At 42.8% G+C, this 19,920-nt stretch overlaps 1 protein-coding gene across 1 annotated transcript in view; it reads right to left on the bottom strand.

Moving 5' to 3' along the window:
* LOC117540477 (LHFPL tetraspan subfamily member 6 protein) overlaps positions 1–19,053 on the bottom strand; it is a 44,131-nt gene extending 25,078 nt beyond the window's left edge. The window contains exons 1-2 of the mRNA XM_034207185.1: positions 18,751–19,053; positions 17,477–17,996 (exon numbers count right to left, since the gene is read on the bottom strand). Of these exons, the coding sequence (XP_034063076.1) occupies positions 17,477–17,861 (385 nt within the window). The 5' untranslated portion in view covers positions 17,862–17,996; positions 18,751–19,053. The remainder of the gene's footprint in view (positions 1–17,476; positions 17,997–18,750) is intronic.
* Positions 19,054–19,920: the final 867 nt, after the last annotated feature.

The following is a 19,920-nucleotide window of genomic DNA, read 5'->3' as shown; positions in this document are numbered from 1 at the left end:
TACCCTACCTTTAAGTAAATATGACAAAAATGTACAATTTTAAGCTTTCTAGAGTTGAGGATTTTACACTTTTCTTTGTTCCATATCATACATGTAATGTCCTTGTGGATTGGACAACATGAGCAATCAAAGGCGTCACCTTGGTTTCAAGGAAATGTTTTGAAACCCAATACATTTTAATATTTATCAAGGAGAGCATATATGCGCAGCTTTTCACTTATATTGTTCAGCCGTTAGAACATAATAATACCATCGCGTCCATCCCATTGTTTCATATTATCTCCGGAAAGACCACATTAGCAGCCGCTCAAGCGACAGCAGCCCATTTACCCCATGTGCACCTCACCACCCCCCACCTATTACCGTTTCCTAAAGATATATAGCCAGCCATATACATGCCAATGAATCACAGTTCTGCTCTGCAAGCGACACGTTGCCCTTGGTTTGGCGTTACTTCTCAAGCTCAAGGTCTAACTCCGGGGTAATTACCACAAAGTGGTGAGATAAAGGAGGAAGTAAGAAGATGATGTGTTAGCCAAAGTGCGAGGGGGTGGGGGGGGGGGGGGGTCTCCTTCAATGCTAGACGCAGGAGGGTGTAGCATTAAGCCTTTGGTTGGTTTGTCAGACAATACTAAATCAGAAGGTCAAAGGCTAGATGTCAGAGAGCGAAGAACAAGGTAGTGTTTGTGAAGAATGTTGACAGAAACTGTTAGGAGAAGCACATTTAGTGTTCACAGCGTGCAGCAGAAAGTTGTTCATCATTGAGTGATCTGTTAGCACCGGAGAGGACGTATATCTTTTTTCACAAATCAATATGTCCTGCAGACGTCCCCGTCACATGCTCATGTCTCCTCACTGCACTGTCCCGACGGCTACCATCCTCCTGTGTAAAAGCCTGCAGGGCTTGCCAAGGGTAGAAGAGCATGGTCAAAACAACAAAGCCGAGTACAAGGACACTAGCGGGTTCCTAGCTGAAGGATCTGAGCTTTGATCATTGCAGATTGCTGGGGCTCAGGGCAGGTGTCCTGACTCAGCAACACCCTGCTGAGAGCCCATCAATAAGCAGTGGGAAGGATGACTGTTAGAATACTTTGGCTCAAACACAAAAGCCCTTTAAATCCCTTAACCACTGTACAAGCTGTCTGCTTTTAAATGATGTTTTGTTCAGTTGCTTTCCAAGAAAGAGGATGTTTGTGAAGACCCATGGGAGTCTCTGCCTGGACGTCAGAATGGGAAGTTTTCTTTTTTGGAAAGGAAATCACAAACTGTTACCCAAAGAAATATATAGAAGTACCACCCAGTTACTTCATCCCATTGATGTATCTTGTTTTCTTATCAAAACAAGCATGTTATCCACTTTGGGCTGCTATGCATCTATCACACGTTGCAGCAGTGAAAACTTCACTGCCTTTGGAATGGCGTATGTATGGTACCAATGCGTCTTCTTAAACTGAATGCATGTCGCCAGGGAAATCTCCACGCGCCAGTTGCCAGCAGACGGTCGACAACTGCTCAGGAAAAAGTGCTAGGCTCCTCTCAAGTCTTTGACTGTAAATGTCTCTGGAGAACAGAGAACAAAGCTGTGGACTGACCAGCAACCATATATTTGCCATTTTTCCAGAGGAGAGTGTGGGAATCACATAAAAGCACCAAACCATTGAGATCATACGCCTTCAGATTTTCTTAGAAACCTTTGACACTTCATTGTTGGACAGCTTGTCTCTACATTCTTTCCTATCTCATTATAATATACTGTATAGATGTGTGACTGCTGGCAGTTTAGAGGGAAACTCAACACAGAAACAGTGTAACATTTAAAAAAAGGTTGTTATGGTGTAATTTTTTTATTTAAGCTCATAATTGGTTAACATGTCACGGAACATTCAGATGCTGGTACATAGTAAAACAATCTACCATACTGTAACATCCACAGTGAGCATCAGGTTTTGGTAAACAGATATACTAGTTTCTCCAGCACAGCCGACTGCAGAGCCACTTTTTTATTTCAGTACAAGGCTCAGCTCTCCAAAAGTTGATCATACAGGAAGCATCCGCCAAGATACATAATAAAATCCTTCAAGGACCCTAGAGGACATTTCCAGCAAAGCTCAACAGACAGAGCACATGCTTTTCAGCTGGTTCTCGTCTCTCTTTTGACAGCCGAAACAATAGATAACTCTTTTTCAACTGCATTGCCGGCTGAAGTGGAAGCTAAATGATCTTAGCTCCAGACACAGTGGAGGCTGAAGGGGAAGATGCTGGGATAATAATGGACATTTAGTGGCCAAAATCCAGCAGGGTAATTCAGGCTATCTGTACACCATACAGCCGTCTCTGCTCTTATTGACATTTTGTGCATGCAGCTTGGGTCAGTTTACCGGATGGCTTGCAGACTAACCTTGATGTCACTGCGGTTCATGGGTGATGTGAAGTGTAACAATTGAATGACGGATGTCAAACTTGCCTCCCTCTATAAAAGTAAACTCTGCCAGCGAGCTGATGCAGTTACAGAGGCGGACAAAACTATATTGGCTAACATAACATTTCTGAACCAGTCAACTGTGAGAGAAAAATGTCAGTATAACATCAACTCAGATATCTAACAGGCAATCAAAAAGTACAACCTACACTTTGTCCACTCTGCTGTGGGATTGACAGTGTGCAGGGTGTTATCAGCAGGATTGAGTGCCTGACTTCTCGGCTTCTATTATCTCTCTCTTTGGACATGACGAGCCATTCGGCATCCGTCATGAGTGGGGCTGAGTGCTCTCTGTTTGGAAAAAGAATAGCCCTCTTCGGCCAGCTACCTACTCTGTAGTTATCTCCAAATGTCAGATGGTGGAGCACATCACGGTCGGGCTGAAACATGTTGAGCAGAACAGCTTTGAAGGACTTCACTCCCTGATCCAGCAGCTCTCACAGAGATCCAGGGATGTAAGAGAAAAATAACATCGACTTCTAACCTGCCATCACTTTGTCAGCAGAGTGCAGCCAGCCACTGAAACTATGTTGTTATGACAAGCAATCAGCTGAATCTCCTTTTATTTGTGTGGTTAGCCCTGAAATAATCACATGAAGAGAGTGCCTTGCCTTATAAAAGAGCCACATTCAATTTGAAAAGGCCCTCTGACAATTTTCTAATGAAAGCCATATCTTGAGTTTTCTCTTGCATGTACGTGCTCTAGCAGAGAGACAGGAGGCAGCAGGAGGCAGGAAGGAAGTTACTCTGAGGCGAATGCCAACAAAGGACCAGCATTAGAGCAGCATAGCGACACATTCACTAATGATCAAGTCTTAGCTGGCGGTGCAGAAGATAAGTCAGGGTTTCCCACACATAGACTATACTTGGGCGGGCCGCCCAGGTATATTAACGGCCGCCCAAGTATATTTCGCGACCCATTTTTTTTTTATAAGTTTTTTTTGTATTTTTTTTTTTTTATTCGTCCGTGACCACGACGCCATCTGCGATCGATTAACTTGTAGACAATGATCCCTCGCTCCCTTGCTCTGATCTCGCCTCGTTAAGTGGCCTGCCTCACACAGGGTGACTGGCTGTCTACATCAGGGGTGCCCACACTTTTTGGGCTGGTGAGCTACTTTTGAAATGACCAGCTCACCGAGGTCTACCAACCAAAAATAAAATCCCAAATTGCAAGGGTTGCTGAATAACACGTTTTATTTATACATGGGATAATAGGGCTGCAACAAACGACTCATTTGATAATCGATTAATCTATCGATTAATGAAACGACTAATCGACTATTCAGACTATTACTGTATGCCTTGCACAATTTCTCAAACCCTCTTGTTTAGCCATCAACTTTTAGATTTAGCTTGAGGTTGTTTTAGGCATGTGGAAACTAACAATGAAGACAATAAAGATGAATATTTGATTCAAAAATACATATATTATTAAATTAACAAATTGTGAACAAAACTAACATTGCTTTTTATTTAAATTAAATAAATAATATTTCACATCAAAAGAAACAACAATGTTTTAACAAATCGTATTAAATAATCTGATGACAGAACTGTGAACAGAATAGCTGAAACTTTAACAAAATAAAGAGTAACTCAGTTACCTCTAATCATTAACCCGTGTTTGAATCATGTAGTTAACTGCGTGTGTTGCTGCTAGCATACATAACACCTGACGTGGAAACGTTACTCGTGGATGGGGCTGCAGAGCTGCTAGAAAGACAGTGGAACCCGGTGCATTCCTCCGTCTGGATGTGGAGCACTTTTGCTAAATGTTTAGACACATTGCTCGTGTTACCGCCCTCACATGCTGAACTCTCTTGGCAACGAGCATTGTCCACCTCAAGACGGGTAACATTTAACCACACCTTGGAGCGCTTCTCTCCGCCATCTCCTCCGTGTGTTGCTGCTTGCAGCAGCCGCGTGTGTGTAAACTGCCCCGCCCCCTCGCGCACAGACGGGGGAGAGAGATCTCGTCTCGATTGGAAAGATCGAAAATACACCGACATTTGTTTGTCTTTGTGCATGTTAGAAACGAGTTGGCGACACTAAGATTGCGAGATAATATTTGTGTAGCAATAATACATGACCTTTCTCTTTCTCAACTCGCTACTCGGAGGGAAGTCGCTGTCATATGCCTTGTGAACACTCCGATAATGCCTCTCCACGTTACCTTTCTTTGGCAGAGCGACGCTTGCTTTACAAATAAGGCAAATAACCTTTGAATGTGACATCACAAACAAATATTCTTCCTCCCATTCTGGGTGGAAGTGGTATGTCTTTAGCTTCTTGCTCGGTCCCGCACTCATTTTGTTGTTTGTCTCTTGTTTGTCTCTTTAACTTAATTTGAGTTTTCCCGGCACTTGACTGATTTTGTATCGCTTTGCATTCTGGGTTAACAGACTGGAAAGCGATAGGTCGCTTTTTCTGTCAATCAAGTAAACTCCTGAATTAAGTGGCAGGGAGGCCAAGGGAGGAGGGATCAAAACCTGTTTTGTCTATTTTAACGGAACAGGATTTTTTTTTTTATGAATGACTCGCGATCTACCAGCATTGCCCCCGCGGTCCGACGTACTGGGCACCTCTGGTCTACATGATGTGGCCTGCCAACATGGCCACTGTCATAGAGATCATAAATCAAAGCCCTTGATTGGTCTCTGTGTGTCATTCAAGCTCGGGATAACCTCAGCTCAGGTGAGGTAAAGGACTCTCTGAGTGTTTAGATAGTTAACTTAATTTAAGTTCTCAGTGGGTCTCAAACGGTGTGGTCACCATTTATGTAAACACATATTTCCATTTGAGAGGGTAGTGATTGATCTAATGGATAGTGAGGTGGGCTGAAGATCGGAAGGCTGTGAGTTCAAATCCCGCCAGGAACACCACCACTAGTGTGCCCTTGAGTGCCATCTTTACGCAAAAATGATTATACAAAATGAAAACTTTTTTTTTTTTGCGTATTTTTTTTTGCGTATTTCAAAACAAAAGAAAAATCGATATTTATTTTCAGAAACTCGACTCATATGAACAGCTCAGACACTGGCAGAAAAAAAAAAGTTATATCCCATTTTCGCTTTTGAATGGATTTAGATTACATTGTCTTGCAACAATTTATTTAAAATGAACATTACAACACAACGAATACAAATGATGCCGGTCAGTGTTTGTATTATCTTGGAGCTATACACAGAGGATTGGTGTTTTCATTATGTTGGTGAGTCTATAAAGGCAGAGAATAACTCATATTTAATCATTTCGATTCATCCACACCATCTCCCGCTAGAGACCGAAGCAGCTCAAGCGATAGCTGGAATATGTGATTAAAAGGCCCTGGGTTCAGTCACAGTGCCACTCTAAATCACTCCCTGGAAAACTTTCTGAAATATTCTGATGTAACTGTAACTAGAGTCAGATCCCTGTTGCCATGGGGACCCCAAGGGAGCACATGGGTCAGGAATCGGGTGTAGTTGGCTTGTCTGGCCTGGGAGAACAACACCGGGGGGCTCAGACTGGTCCAGACCCAGAATTAGTGCAGAGAGCAAAGTCACTCTGCTAGATCAAAGAGAACCTTTGTTCCCATGCTCTCTTTGAAAAGTAGCACAACTCTCAGCTTTTCATTCCAGTTTCCTGTGACATTTTGTCTATGTTCGAGCAAAGAGAACATACATACCAGAGGGAAATATGTAAAAACTGAAAGTGCACAAACGGTAAAGTTATCTCAGATCTAATAATAATTGAAGAAAGGAATAAGGAATTACAACTGAAATCATCTACATACAATGAGTGAGATTTGACCACCAACATTATTCTATTTACAATGTATTTATAACGACAATTGTCTATGCATGTTAAATCAAAACCACACACAGCTCCGTGCAGCTCTTTCCCAAAGCTTTTTGTTCATAACAATCCTATATATGGCCATCAGCTAATGCTGATCTTTATAAACATATACAAATATGGGTAGAGCTCGTCGTCTGTCCCGTTAATAGCCTCCTCTAACTCTCTCTGGTGCCCTCTTTGAGCATTCCAGAGACCTTGTGTTATGCTTTCACAAGACTGCATTTTGGACAGAGTGGCTTAAAATACATCCTGCTTCTCTGTCTTACTAGCATCTCATCTCCGGGCCTCTTATTCCAGAGCACATTAACAACCTTGTCCGCTGGCTAGATAAGGTAAATGCCTGACTGAAGCTCTTATTTGCTGGGTTTTGTTTGTGTTTGTGTCTTGCTGTTGTTGCTGAATTGTGTTCTCTTCTGGGTTCACAGCAAGGCTATTTGACAAGGTGCTGTCTAACTGTTGAGGCTTGACTGCAATCTGCTTACACAGGGTAAAAATAGACTTTTGGAGATGAACCAACTATCAGAAGAATGCTGGTGTGTTGCTTCTTGAATCTAAAGGCAACGTGTAGCTTAACTAGCTTATCCTGAGCACCAGAACACTGACCCCTTCAAAGCTCTGAGGATTTCTCCAAATGTTGACCCTCCCTCCCTCTCTTCTTTGGGTCTTCACCCCCTGCTGCTGTGGAAACAGGATCCTATGAGGGGAGAGCCCACCCAACCGCTGCTGGCCAGCTGGAATGAGCGTCTGGGAAGCAAAGCAAAACTCAAGTCACACTGCGTCGCCTTTCACCCAAACACTAAGCCCTCCCCATCTCCACAAGTACAGCCATGGGCCACAAAATGGAGATTGTTGTTGAGCTTGTGTCAGCCTTATACAAACTGGGGCTTGCACACTTTTCTTCTACCAAGACATTATTACATGTAGCACAATTACAGGGTTGTCATTTTATGATGAAGACGGGATGGGACTGACATTTTGCTTATAACTAAACCAAGGTGCCTTTGATGGGTTGTTCGTGCAAGGCTTAAAAAAAAGCCCACAATGCACATTCCACATGAAGTCTTATTTGTATTGATCACTTACCACACACACACTCTCAAGGGTCTTGCTGCTTCTAAATTATATAAGCTGAATTGTTAATGAGAAATCCTTATCTGTTAGCATTCATTATCAACAGCTGAAAATTGATTTTAGCCCAAAATAGAGAAAACCAAAAGTAAGCTGTTAAATATATTCTGTTCCAACACTTTCTCTAGTGCAACAAGTGTAGGCTCAAATTAAACGAGTAGTGGTTGTGAGGTTTGAGAGGTTAGGGGGGGCAACAGAATATATTTACCGTAAATTCTCCGCATTACTTAAGGCAGACAGGGCTTGGCCTCAGCACACGGGACATTAATAAACTCAGCCACACTCACAAACACAGAGAGATACAAGGAGCATTACATCTGACTTTACACAAGCAAAGAGTCACTTTCACACATGAGACTACAACCCTTAAGTCATTAACAGTCTCTCAGACAAATGCATGAGCACAGGTGACCCTCGACCTCCTCTGATCTGATCTTCAGCTGCCCCCTTTTACGCCACCTTCACCTGTCCTTCCTCTCTAACAGCACAGCCACATGTGTTTGAGTGACCCACTGAGGGACTCAAAGCTCATCTCCCAGAGCTGCACACTGACCCTGATCTAATTCTCCCGGAGACAGAGGCAACTCTTTTCCACACATTACCAACCCTGAGAGCTTTGGCTCTTTGTGCAGCTCTTTCAGGGATAGGATTCAGGAGATACTCAGGCACATTGAGTCAAATGAAATGAGACATCCCTGAGTCAAAGTGGCAAAAAGGAAAGAAATTGCTCATCCGTAAGTGGGTAGTCACATTGCTTTTTCGGACATAGAAGTTCACAATATATTGTGCCTTTTGGTTTGAGGAGGAAAGACACTAAATACAGGCAGTTTCTTTGAATTATTTTACCAAAAATACACTACTCTGTCGGCTATTCAACACTGCTATTTCATTTGCAGAACTGTCTCCATACATACAGCCCATATTCTATTTCCTCGCTGGCCTGCTATTTGACCCACAAGAAGGCAGCACAAAAGAAGTATTGACCCCACATTCCCCCTCACTAGGAGGAACAGGGTATAATTAACTGTAGTTTAAAAAGGCATGGTGCCTGTGAGACTGTAAAACAGGGTCTGAATACTGAGCAAACTACTTTATCCCAAAGGGCTCAGACCCAATCTATCTAATCCATACTTATTCATTTATTCAGCCGACTCATGGCCTCTCACTCCCTCAGAGATATCTAACAGGTCAAATGTGGACTTTCAATCTTCTTCATCCCTAATTAGACATAACACGTGGTGAAGTTCAGAAAAAACGTTTTTTTTTTTTGGTTTTTCCCTTTTGCCGTTTGCTTTCAGTTCACACAATAGGGTTTATCTGCCACAGACACCAGACATAAGTCGGCTAAAACCGCATGAAAGGGCTTTATTCTTGTATCCCTACCTGTGACTAAAGTATTGCTCACTGTAAGTACAGGCTAGGGGCCCTGACGTGAAACATGCCCTCCACAATGTGTGTCACCAGTGATACAGAGAAGCACAGCCTCCACCATCTGTTGAGCATCTGTCTGAGCTGTGATTCATCTATTCACACATATTCGCTGTTTTAGGTGTCAGCGGAAAAGACACAATATGTGTTAACAATTACTTTTCTGTTAGCCTCACCCTTTCTGTTAAAGCAGAGATGAACATCCTAGGTAATCATCTCAGGAAACGATGTCTTCACAAGAAAATTAATTAGGTCCCAGGTAGTGCTGCCAACTTCCAAAAATGGAGAAACGGGACACATGTATGCGTGCGTGCGCGCGAAGATTTTCGGGTTTCTGGCGGATTTAGTTACTTTTTTTGTTACTTTATTTCGGTTTTAGGGTTAGGTTAGGGTTATGTTATTCTTTTGGGGGAGCCAGCCCCTAGGGTTTGAAAATGTTTTTGGGGGTCAAACCCCCCAAAATGCATAGAAAACTATGCCTACCTATAACACAATACAAACAGGTCTTACACCTGCATTAGGCTACTACATCACATTGTACATCAGCATGTTTAAATCGGATAGGTGGGCACTAGGGACATCTGGGCACCTCGATGTACAATTGGCTATTTTGTCCAAAATGTTAAAAAATAAAATATTTGAAAAATGGTATTAAGTAATGCAAAGTATACATGATGTGAACATGCACGGTACATCAGTAGGAGACGTCAGGTGAGCCGTCAACCAACCATTGACACACACACACACACACACACACACACACACACACACACACACACACACACACACACACACACACACACACACACACACACACACACACACACACACACACACACACACACACACACACACACACACACACACCACACACACACACACACACACACACACACACACACACACACACACACACACCACACACACACACACACACCACACACACACACACACATTCCCACACACACACACACACACACACACACACACACACACACACCACACACACACCACACACACACACACACACACACACACACACACACACACACACACACACACACACACACACACACACACACACACACACACACCACACCCCTTTCAAATACGGGGCGTTCCGGCTAATACGCGTCGGCTGGCAACCCTAGTCCCAGGGCTTTTCATCGTCAAAAAATACGTCAGTTCAATTTAAGTGCCAGTTAAACTAAACCTAGATGGTGAAAATGGAAAACATTATACAACATGCAAAACATCCTAGCATTGAGATTGTGTTAGGATGTTCACATTTACCTCATTCACACCAACGGTGTTTCGGGGCCGGAGCTTGAAAAGCACCGGGTTTTCCTGTTCACACCGCAGCGGAGCAGCCTCTTAGCTCCGGAATCCGGTTCGTTTCAAGCACCAAAAAATTGTCCGGCCAGAGCAAAAGCACCGCTTACGTCGAGGCGGGGGCAGAGACAGATCAACTCCTGAACAACAATAAAAAGCCCGCGTTGTATCCAGTTTGTACACAACGATGGAGAAACTTAACAAGCAGCAGTGGTCCACTGAAGAGACCAGCTACCTACTGGGAATCTGGTCTTCCGAAGAGGTACAGAGGAAGATGGAGCACAATCGGCCATTGTTGTCGGTGTTGGTGTCAGCTGTGAGGGGTTTCCGCGCGGTTTGGCTTTATGAAGCAGGCACGCAAACGGTTACGTCATGACGCAAACGATGACGCAATGACGCATTACCAGTCGGACTCTGGGCGGTGTGAAAAGAGCCTCCGCTAAACCGAAGAACCGGTTCTGAACCTAAAAAGCTCTAGCACGGAGCTTGAACCAGAGTTGCGTTGGTGTGAATGAGGTAAGAGTCATTTAGCCTCTAACATTTACTAGTGTTTTTGATGGATCTGTTTGAATCATTCCAATTTATCAGATGCCCCAGCCAAAGTGTTGTTTGTTAAACCAACATCTCATCATAACCTGAATATATTTCACTTGCAGATAACTGAATAGCTGGAACCAGCTAAGGTTGGACATTAAGTGCTTGCGACAAATTAACGATAACCACTAGTATAATTTAATGTATATTCCAAATACATGTTTTTCCCACAGGCTCCTGGTTGTTATAGCTTCATTAATGCATGGCACGAATGCAGTCACACCAGACACGTTTTGCTGGAACAGTTTTGTTGCAAGTGACAAAAACAACGTGATATGCAGCAGCACGCCTGATACTATGGCAGAGAAAACAATGACTTAACAGAGGAAAAGACTGAAATAACTCTTCTGTCTGTCCTTTGGTTGCCCAGACTTCCTGTTTGACAAAACTAAATCCCTGTTGATGCTGGGCTTTCCGCCCTGTTTCTCTCCATTTCTGTCTCACTCTTTTTTTTGTTTTCCTCTGCTCTCTCTTTCTGTCTCTGGCCGAGCCCAGGTTCACTCTTTGGGTCACTGGGTACTGGCCTAATCTACTTGGGTTTTTTGTTCTACTAGCAGCAGAAAGCAATGTGCACAGCCAAGGCAAGTAGGAGTGAGGGAATGAGATGGAGAAGGGGAGAGGAAGGAGGGACAGAGGGGTGGACAGAAAGCAAAATTAGGGGAAAGGTGAAACAAGCCAGAACTACAGAGTTAAAGACAGAGAACACTATAAATAATACTGCTACCCAAATGGTTAGATGAATGGGGGGGGGGGCAGGAACAGTAGTATGAGTTCACCCTGAGAAAGAGTGAAGGGTGAAGGAGAAAGGTATACCAGAGTGTTGGAGAGAATACACTGCCTATGGCCAAAAGGGCTACTTTTTCGCTGACTGCATACAACCCTTCCGGCAATGTTGGCGGGGGGGGTTAGAGAACTGTATGTTGAGCAAAAATAGCTGCTGGGCTCAATGAGCGTATTACAGTGTAGCAAAAGGGGTCCGCACTTTAGGTGATCAATCAACCCAGAGGAAGCGACGATCACTTTATAACCATCAGCGGACGGAAACGTAAGCAATGGAGAGCGAGATAGTGTTTTAAAAACCATTACACAGGACTATTGTCCGTAGTGAAGAGGCCTGGCTTTCTGCACTCAAACATATGGGCCAATGCTATCTCATTAGTTTTAAGCATTGCATATGTGGCAGATGAGACAGAGTAGTTCATCAGCATCAGATCAAACTGGTCTGTTTTTAAGGAGGAAGGAATACAGATTTTCTTGGGATGTAAAAGGATAGCTTGCCATCAGGGAATATTTACTCATCGCCCCGGAAATGTCTTGTTATCCTAGAGCACTAAACAATGACTGTCAAGAGACAGGTCCAGACAGCATATTCACCCGGACACATGAGCTCTTCATCCCAACGCCTTCCTCATATGGATGTGATTTCATTTTTGTTGTACCTCTTGAAAATGAGAACTGGTGCTGAGTGGGGAGTGGAAGCACACATTCTGGGACTGGGCGGAATCCAGCTGGCAAGAACCCACAAAGCCGACACAAGGACAAAGCCCCTGGCTGTGTTGGTATGGCTCTCGAACAGGACAACACACTCCTGTGCCAAATAGCCCTTGGCAACATTCTGGAAGCAAAAATAGCAGCCCATCTATAATTTTTCAACATGTCTTTTAATGAATCGCTTGCGCTCATGCCCTTGACATACACTTTGAGCTACAGAGGTAGTACAGACAGATGTGATCCATTTTATTTTAAACTAGGGCTGTCAAGTTAACGCGTTAATAACGTGGTTTTTAACACTAATTATTTTAACGTGCGATTAACGCATGTGTATTTGTCCTCGGCCCGCCCCGTAGTTTCAGAGCCCAAAGGCTTGACGTTGTTGTTGTTGTTGTTAGTTGGATGGTGGCAGATTCTAGCGAGAGATATGGATACAAAAAAATGTGTTTTAAACAGCAAGCCAAGCACACAGCTGATGCTGACAGCCTGATCCTGCTGCTCGCTTGCGGCAGACCACGCTTGAAAGTTTTCCGGGGAGACGCCTAGACACGGCGTCTACGAGCAGCAAGCTTTCAACAGCGATAGCTAAATGGGTGGCAGTGGCTACAGCTTGCAGGACAATTAACATTGTGGAGGACGAGGGACTGTGTGAGATCATTCACATCGCATCCAATGTGTCGACTGCACATCACAGCGCATTATTTTGACCCACAGTGGGAACGTCTCATGCTTAGAGTGTTATGAAGACAGAGGAGCGGCATTTCGCCGACAACTGTAAACAGGCTAGTCTGTTTGAGCAACTGGCTCAGTGCAAAGAAGTAGACAGGGTTGGGAGAGAGTGTAGATTGAGAAAGAGGTTCCAGGTTGTTGTATTGAAAATATTCAGGAGAATATTTGTCATTGTTCCAAAGATAATAAACAAACATTTGCATAAAGCATATTTGTCCACTCATGTTGATAAGAGTATTACAAACTTTAAAAATATTCCTCTAAGGTACATTTAGAACGGATACAAAATGTGCGATTAATCTCAATTAACTATGAACAGCATGCGATTAATCGACTGACAGCCCTATTTTAAACACATGATAAGGATCCTGTATTACACGGGTCACCTCTAGGAGAAGAGCTACCCTTGTAAATGTGAAATAAACCCAGAGTTTAATTTATTTGATGTGTGTATGCTCTCTGCGTCTGTCTTTACTGACACTGCACAGCACCAATGTGAGCAAACGAGAAGCTGGCAGAGAGGTGTCAACAGAGCCAATCAACCAGAAAACGAAATGGAGAAGCTTTCCCAGAAGGCAACACAGCCAATTATATGATAGTTCAGATAAACTGCAGTGGAGCCAGGTGAGGGAAGTATTCAACCAGTGCAGCCAACAACCCTGAGCACACTGAGCTAGGCCCAGTCAGTGCATCGCATTGTTTCCCCACAATTATATCCTTTTATTCAGGCAAACCTGCCCAATACTGTTTCATCACTTCTATTAAATAAATAGTTTACTCTCATTGAAGTTGTACCTAATTCAGCTTTGAAGAAGAAAATAATCAAATTCCTCCCAAACACGTAAAGAGTTCTCTGTACAACAATGACAGACCGTATATATTCCTTTCTGACCACAACCTTCCCTTATGGCAGTGAAATATGCTGTGTAAAGCTGTTTTTCTTCTTCTTCTTTTTTTAATACCATTGGGACAGTACACCTCATGGCTCCTCATCTCCTCTGAAACTGCAGCCCCAAAAAACTCCCTTAAAAAGGCCAACTACAGCCTGTCATGCATCATATTGTTTGTCTTGTAATTTCACCTTCAGTTTCAAGGATACAGCAGTTCAACACCTTCTCAATAAAATATAGATTTTATCCTCCAGCCTTGAGAGGCTATACTTCCTGACATTTCTATCAAGAGTTAAAGTGATCTCATGCCACCTGACATTCTCTGCAGGTCAAGGCAATATATTTCTTTTAGAGATTTCAGGTATATTTTTGGAACAATGCTGTATCACTGCCTCTCCTAATGTGACCTGTGATGTTATTTGTGGGTGCAAATTAACCTTGGGAACCTTTGTTTTTGGATCAGAGCAGTTCAAGTGTAGTTGACACTGACATAAACTTGGTTTATATTTGTAGCTGATGTAACTAATTGGACATTCCCAAACTTGTAAAGACTTGAAAAGTGTTAATCTAAGTATAGTTGTTCAGCTGCCTTTACCTGGCTCCAGTACAGGCAACCATTTAAAACAATAGCCACTTTTCTTGTATATGGCATCCAGCCCTTATCTGTTTTAAGCGCAGTTCACATAAACTCTTATATCTATGTACTGACATTCTTTAAACTCCAATTGTACCTCATTCATAAATCCCATAGATTGGTTTCATTAAGATAAAGGCATATTCAAGAAAAGACTCCCATGAGCAGATCTGGCATCTTACTTTGAATGCATCCACCATAAATAAATATTATAATAACGTGAAAGTATTCTGTTAGTTTGATTACATAAAAAACGGTCCAGCATTACAAACTGACTTGGTGATGAGGCCCCACTCTCCCATCACTATCCAAAATATAAAACAAGACAAAACACAGAGGACAGGTATGAAATACAAACACAAATTCAAATCAGGTTAGCAGGCGAGGGGAAATACAAAGTATTTAAAAAGGAACATGATTGTGGCAAACAAAGTTTAAATACTGTAGTTTTCTTCCCGCTGTGCAAAGCTCTGCTTGAGGGCCCCAAAGACAAGGCAAAGCACTGCAGGGAGGGGGGGAAATCAAATCCCTAACAACCAAATCAGAGTCAAAAATCTTTGAATGTTCTGATGCACCGACTCCGCACCGTTGCATAACTCAGACAAGAAAGTACCGCACAGGCAGTGGTTTAATGTAAGCAGCACAAGGCGCTCAGGCCTTTGATTTATGAGCCAGAACAGTCTCATAGTCTCATACTCAGACTTCAACTCTGTGGCCTGTAGAGAAATCTGGGCCTTTGCCATAAGCAATTAACTAGCTCTGGAACAACTTGCCCATACTGAACTCTGGGAGAAAAAACAACATTAGGTAAACAACAACTGTAGTTAAAAGGTATTCTTTCAGTCAGGGCTGCTGCTAATGAGATAAAGCACTGTTAAATCCTTTCAGCTCTAATCTACTTGACGGGATTGAGATAAATTACAGGAAGATACAAAGTGGTTGTTTTACTTGTTGCAGCCCAGAGGCCCTTGGCTCTCTGGTAAGACACTCTTCATTAGTGTCCAACAATGGGAGCAGGGGAACACAAAGGGAGGAAGACATTGGCATCAGACAGTGAACCACAAGGCTCTTTTCGCATCTGGTGAATGAAAACGTGTTGCCTCACTAATGTTCGTCTCGTTTACTCACTGTCCCCGCTAATCGCTGAGATTTGATCATATCTCTCAGTACACATTTTGGTATTCCCCCTGCGGCTCAATCTGTCTCAGCAAGGTTCTTGGTTAATAAGAAGTGAATGCAGAATCTTTCAATCGTCGGGTATTTTGTCTTCTCTCTCCCAATTTACCCTGCCCACCTCTTCATTTATTTGAAAGTGATACAGCCCGTGAGCTTCCCAATTGTGTCACTTCCAATTAGCCCTTCTGAGACATCTCTGCCCTTTTGCTCACCAGTATTCAAGTTAAAAAGAACCGCACGGGTACCCCTTGTATTGTACCCCGCCTCCCTTCGCCCTCCCGCCATCTAGATTCATGCGGGTCTGGATTTGAGAGTCCCCGAAAGAGAGAAATCGCAAGAAAAGACAGACAGGTTTTTTTTAATCCCATAACCAAAAATAGCAGCTTGCTGTAATACTGTATGTATGTGAGCTTAAAAGGAGCTCTACTTACATAAAAGTGCACATTTTTTAATAAGCCAGCCAGCCTTCACCTTCATCATCCTCCATACATCATTAATACTGATGTTCCTAAGCAGCAAAGAACTAGGACATGGCACGTTTTGGTGGCTCCTTCTGATTTATCCCTCTGAAACACTTGACAGCTGTGTCAAATCTGCCTGCAACCTGCTTCTCTGTCACATTACTTTTTAAAGCCGAACTGAAGTGATGGGGATTGTAAATAGCAGGGTGGTTAGCCACAGTATGCAGCCCAACGTCTTTGAGTTAAATAGAGGGCTGGAGCGCCGCAGCTTCTTAAACTGGGGTAGAGAAACGTTCAGCTTCAGTGGAAGCCTTCCCTCAGACCTCACGTCCAGGGAGAACCAATGTGCAAAACCAAGAGTACAAATAAACCAAGTCTGTGCCGTGTGGAGCCATGTCCATTTACTTTAATCAAACAAACAAACAAACAAAAATACCTTTCCGTGGCCAGCGTTGTGGCTGGACACAGCCCTTTTTTTTTGCAAAGAGGAAGAGAAAGGGCGTGGGTTTCTTCTCTACTCTAAGGGGAGCACTCAAATCAAAACCAGAGCAGGAAATCACACCAACATGTTTGTCCATCATTTCATCAATCAAACTAAACACAAAGGATATGAATCAAATGCCAACAATCTGCAGCCAATATAAGTCACAGTAAAACAAAGAAAGGAATAATTAAAAAACTAATGATATGCTTTACCTTATTTACAATAACTGTGCCCAATCCAAGCTTTCTGAAATTGGACAAAAGCCATCAGCGATGTACTCTGTGAAAATGGTGAAGAAGTGTGTGTGTGTGTTGTTTTTCAACCGCAGTCATGAGATATGATATGTAAACTGACCTGGCGTCATTAACTGGGTAACATGACCAACATCTCACTCAGGCATTATTCAATTCTTATGGAGCCGAGTATCTGAGGAAACAACATTTCGACAGGAGGTTTATTGTTGGCAAAGAAAAGTTGGCCAGGGGTGAAATTGTCATGCTTATCAAGATTTCTATGCCTCCTTGTTTCTTCACAAATGTGATCTCGTTTCACAAACAACTCTTCTTTTCATGAAACAAATTTGATGAGAAGTTAAGCCATTAAAACGCCCCAATTCTCTAAAAACATCTTTATCCAAGGAGTTTAAAGCTGTAGTCTTCTAATGAAAGGAATAAACCATCATGGGATATGACAGCTCAAAGCTTGATCTCTTTATAATTGTAATCGAGGCATGTGCACGTCCCCATTGTGAAAGCAGGGGGTCTTTGTTGATTGCAGGTACAAACACAAACGGGATGTTAAACTCACCTCCAACAAACTGGATGCCTCCAGCCACGCGACCAATTGTACGCGAGATGAGGTCAGAGATGCAGCATCCCATGAGAGCTGTGAGGGCCACCAGCAGGAGGAGGCCACATCCCACCCCCGTCACCACTGTGCAGATCCTCCACTCCAGACTGGGGATGCCATTGAAGGAGGCGTAGCGGCCACACTGCTCCAGCATCACCGTGGCCTGCTTCTCCTCGTCCCTCACCGGGTAGGAGCAGCGCCGAAACGTTCCAAAAGACACGGGCTTGTCCATCTGTGTTCCCAGCAGCCAGTAGGGCATGAAGAAACCAACGCAGGAGGCAGCGGCACACAGCAGGGACAGCAGGGTCCAGATAACACCTGTACATGTCAGACTAGACGCCATGGTAAACGGTCTGCCAACAGTTCACACACAGTCACTGGATAAACAGCAGTTATATGAGCAGGCACTGTGTTGTGGGAAGCCTTGCAGTGAGCATTTAACACCAGCAGCCTTCACCTGCTCATTGACTCCAGGTCCCTGTCAGGGGGAAGAGCAGAAGAAAAAACAGTCAAATAAAAGTAATCCGGGAACCAGTTTTTAGCTTTTGTAATGATGCGAAAAGTCACAGTTTTTAAGTGAAAGTGGAACTATAAGTGCAGCTATAAGCACAGACATGTTGGAATCCCAATTAGTAAGAGTATCAGTACTTATCAGTTATAGATAAGTACTCATAGTCCTAAACTATAAATAGTTAAGCAAAACTGTTAAGCAAAAAGTTCAATAAATAACATAGTTAATCAATGTTTTCAAAACAATAAAATAGCAAACACAATCAAACAGTCTGATAGCTAAATCAATTCATGTTATCAACTCACTGAGGCAAATGGTTATTCCCCATCATACTTACTTCTTAAAAGCGTTTAATAGAGCAGTTAATATGCATAATAACAACTATTATTGGAACAACTGCTGGGGCTACTGTGAAGTTCTATTTCTTCCACTAAACAGAAAAAGGATGGCTATGATAAACTATATCAGGATGTTATACAGACATCAATAAACCTACGGCATGTTGATAGACTATGAAATACCAAATTAACTAGCACAAAAGCAGTGGAAAGTGGACTTATGGTTGAGGAGGCACATTAGAAGTCCCTGCAGGACCACCACTAAAGGAACATAGTGATTTTTCGTTAGGGGTGACCTCGCCGTATTATCGCAGTGCTCACACTGTCGGAATGTGAATCATGAAAATAAGGCAAAGAAAAGGGAAAGGAAGAAGAAAGCTTACATGTTTGGAGAGCTCCGGAATAAGGGCGCTCGGTAGACACTGAGAGTTTATATTTCCATCGGCTGGCTCCAGCTGTGCTCGGGGCTCAAAGCAAACTTTTCTTCAGTCGAGAAAAAAAAAAAAGAGACCGAGAAATGCGTTCGACCTGAGAATGTAAATCCAAAAAGTGGCCGCAGAATCCGTTCACAAATCACTTCCTCCTCATCAATATATTTAACCGAGGCAAAGATCAATTATTCACTCCTGCGCGGCGCTGACTGACTGGAGTCTGTTTCCACATTCCTGCTCTGAGAGGCAGCTCAGAGGGGGCGAGTCCACGGAGCACTCATGGGAGGTGACCATCAATCACACACAATCCCCACCCAGGGGCTGGACTCACCGCTACTATCATTTCTGCATGCTCCTGATGCATTCATGGACGCCTAGTTAACTAGAAAGACAATTAATTGTGATGAAAGTATTGGAATTTAACAGTTGAATGTTCTAAAACAGCCTCATGTATACACATGTACACTATTTTGCCTGAGAAAATCTGTTCCAATGTGTTTTTAGGTTTATTACACTACCATTTAACAAATTATTTTCTCATGAAATTAATTTGCTGAAGCAATGTTGTCCTCAAGAAGCATGACAACAAGTAGGCTATGTTTCTGATATCTGCATGCCATTGAATAGTTCATCTAAAAAATAAAAAAAATGTTATACCATATTTAAACTGATATTTATAATATAGTAATGTATTCATCATCAGACTCTCACGTTGGGTTAAGTTGGAGAGTTGGTTCAAAAATATTGAATATGTTCCTGGGAAAATGTCCAAGTGGAAAACATCAAACAGTACTTGAACGCAGCATTGCTCTTTATTTGCGCTCTCAATCCCAGTAACATTGAATCCCTTTACATCAGCTTTTAAAGCATATTACGTACACGTGTGTCAGATGTGTTATGTGGTAGCCTACTTAATCATATCTAAATAATGATACAACAAATTAACATAGCTTATTCAATAAGTGAGACATCTTAAATACGAGGAAACATTATATATACCAGAACCATTATTATTTACGTTCGTTATTCACACATCTTCCATTTGATAACGTAGTTAAACAAAAATAAAGAAACCACGTAACGGAACGTTGTATCCTTACTCGACGGATCGCCATGCCGACC

This window comes from Gymnodraco acuticeps, unplaced genomic scaffold (assembly GCF_902827175.1).
Source record: "Gymnodraco acuticeps unplaced genomic scaffold, fGymAcu1.1, whole genome shotgun sequence".
Lineage (NCBI taxonomy): Eukaryota > Metazoa > Chordata > Actinopteri > Perciformes > Bathydraconidae > Gymnodraco > Gymnodraco acuticeps.
Note: the sequence above shows the minus strand (reverse complement) of the source record. Positions and strands in the feature narration are given on the sequence as shown.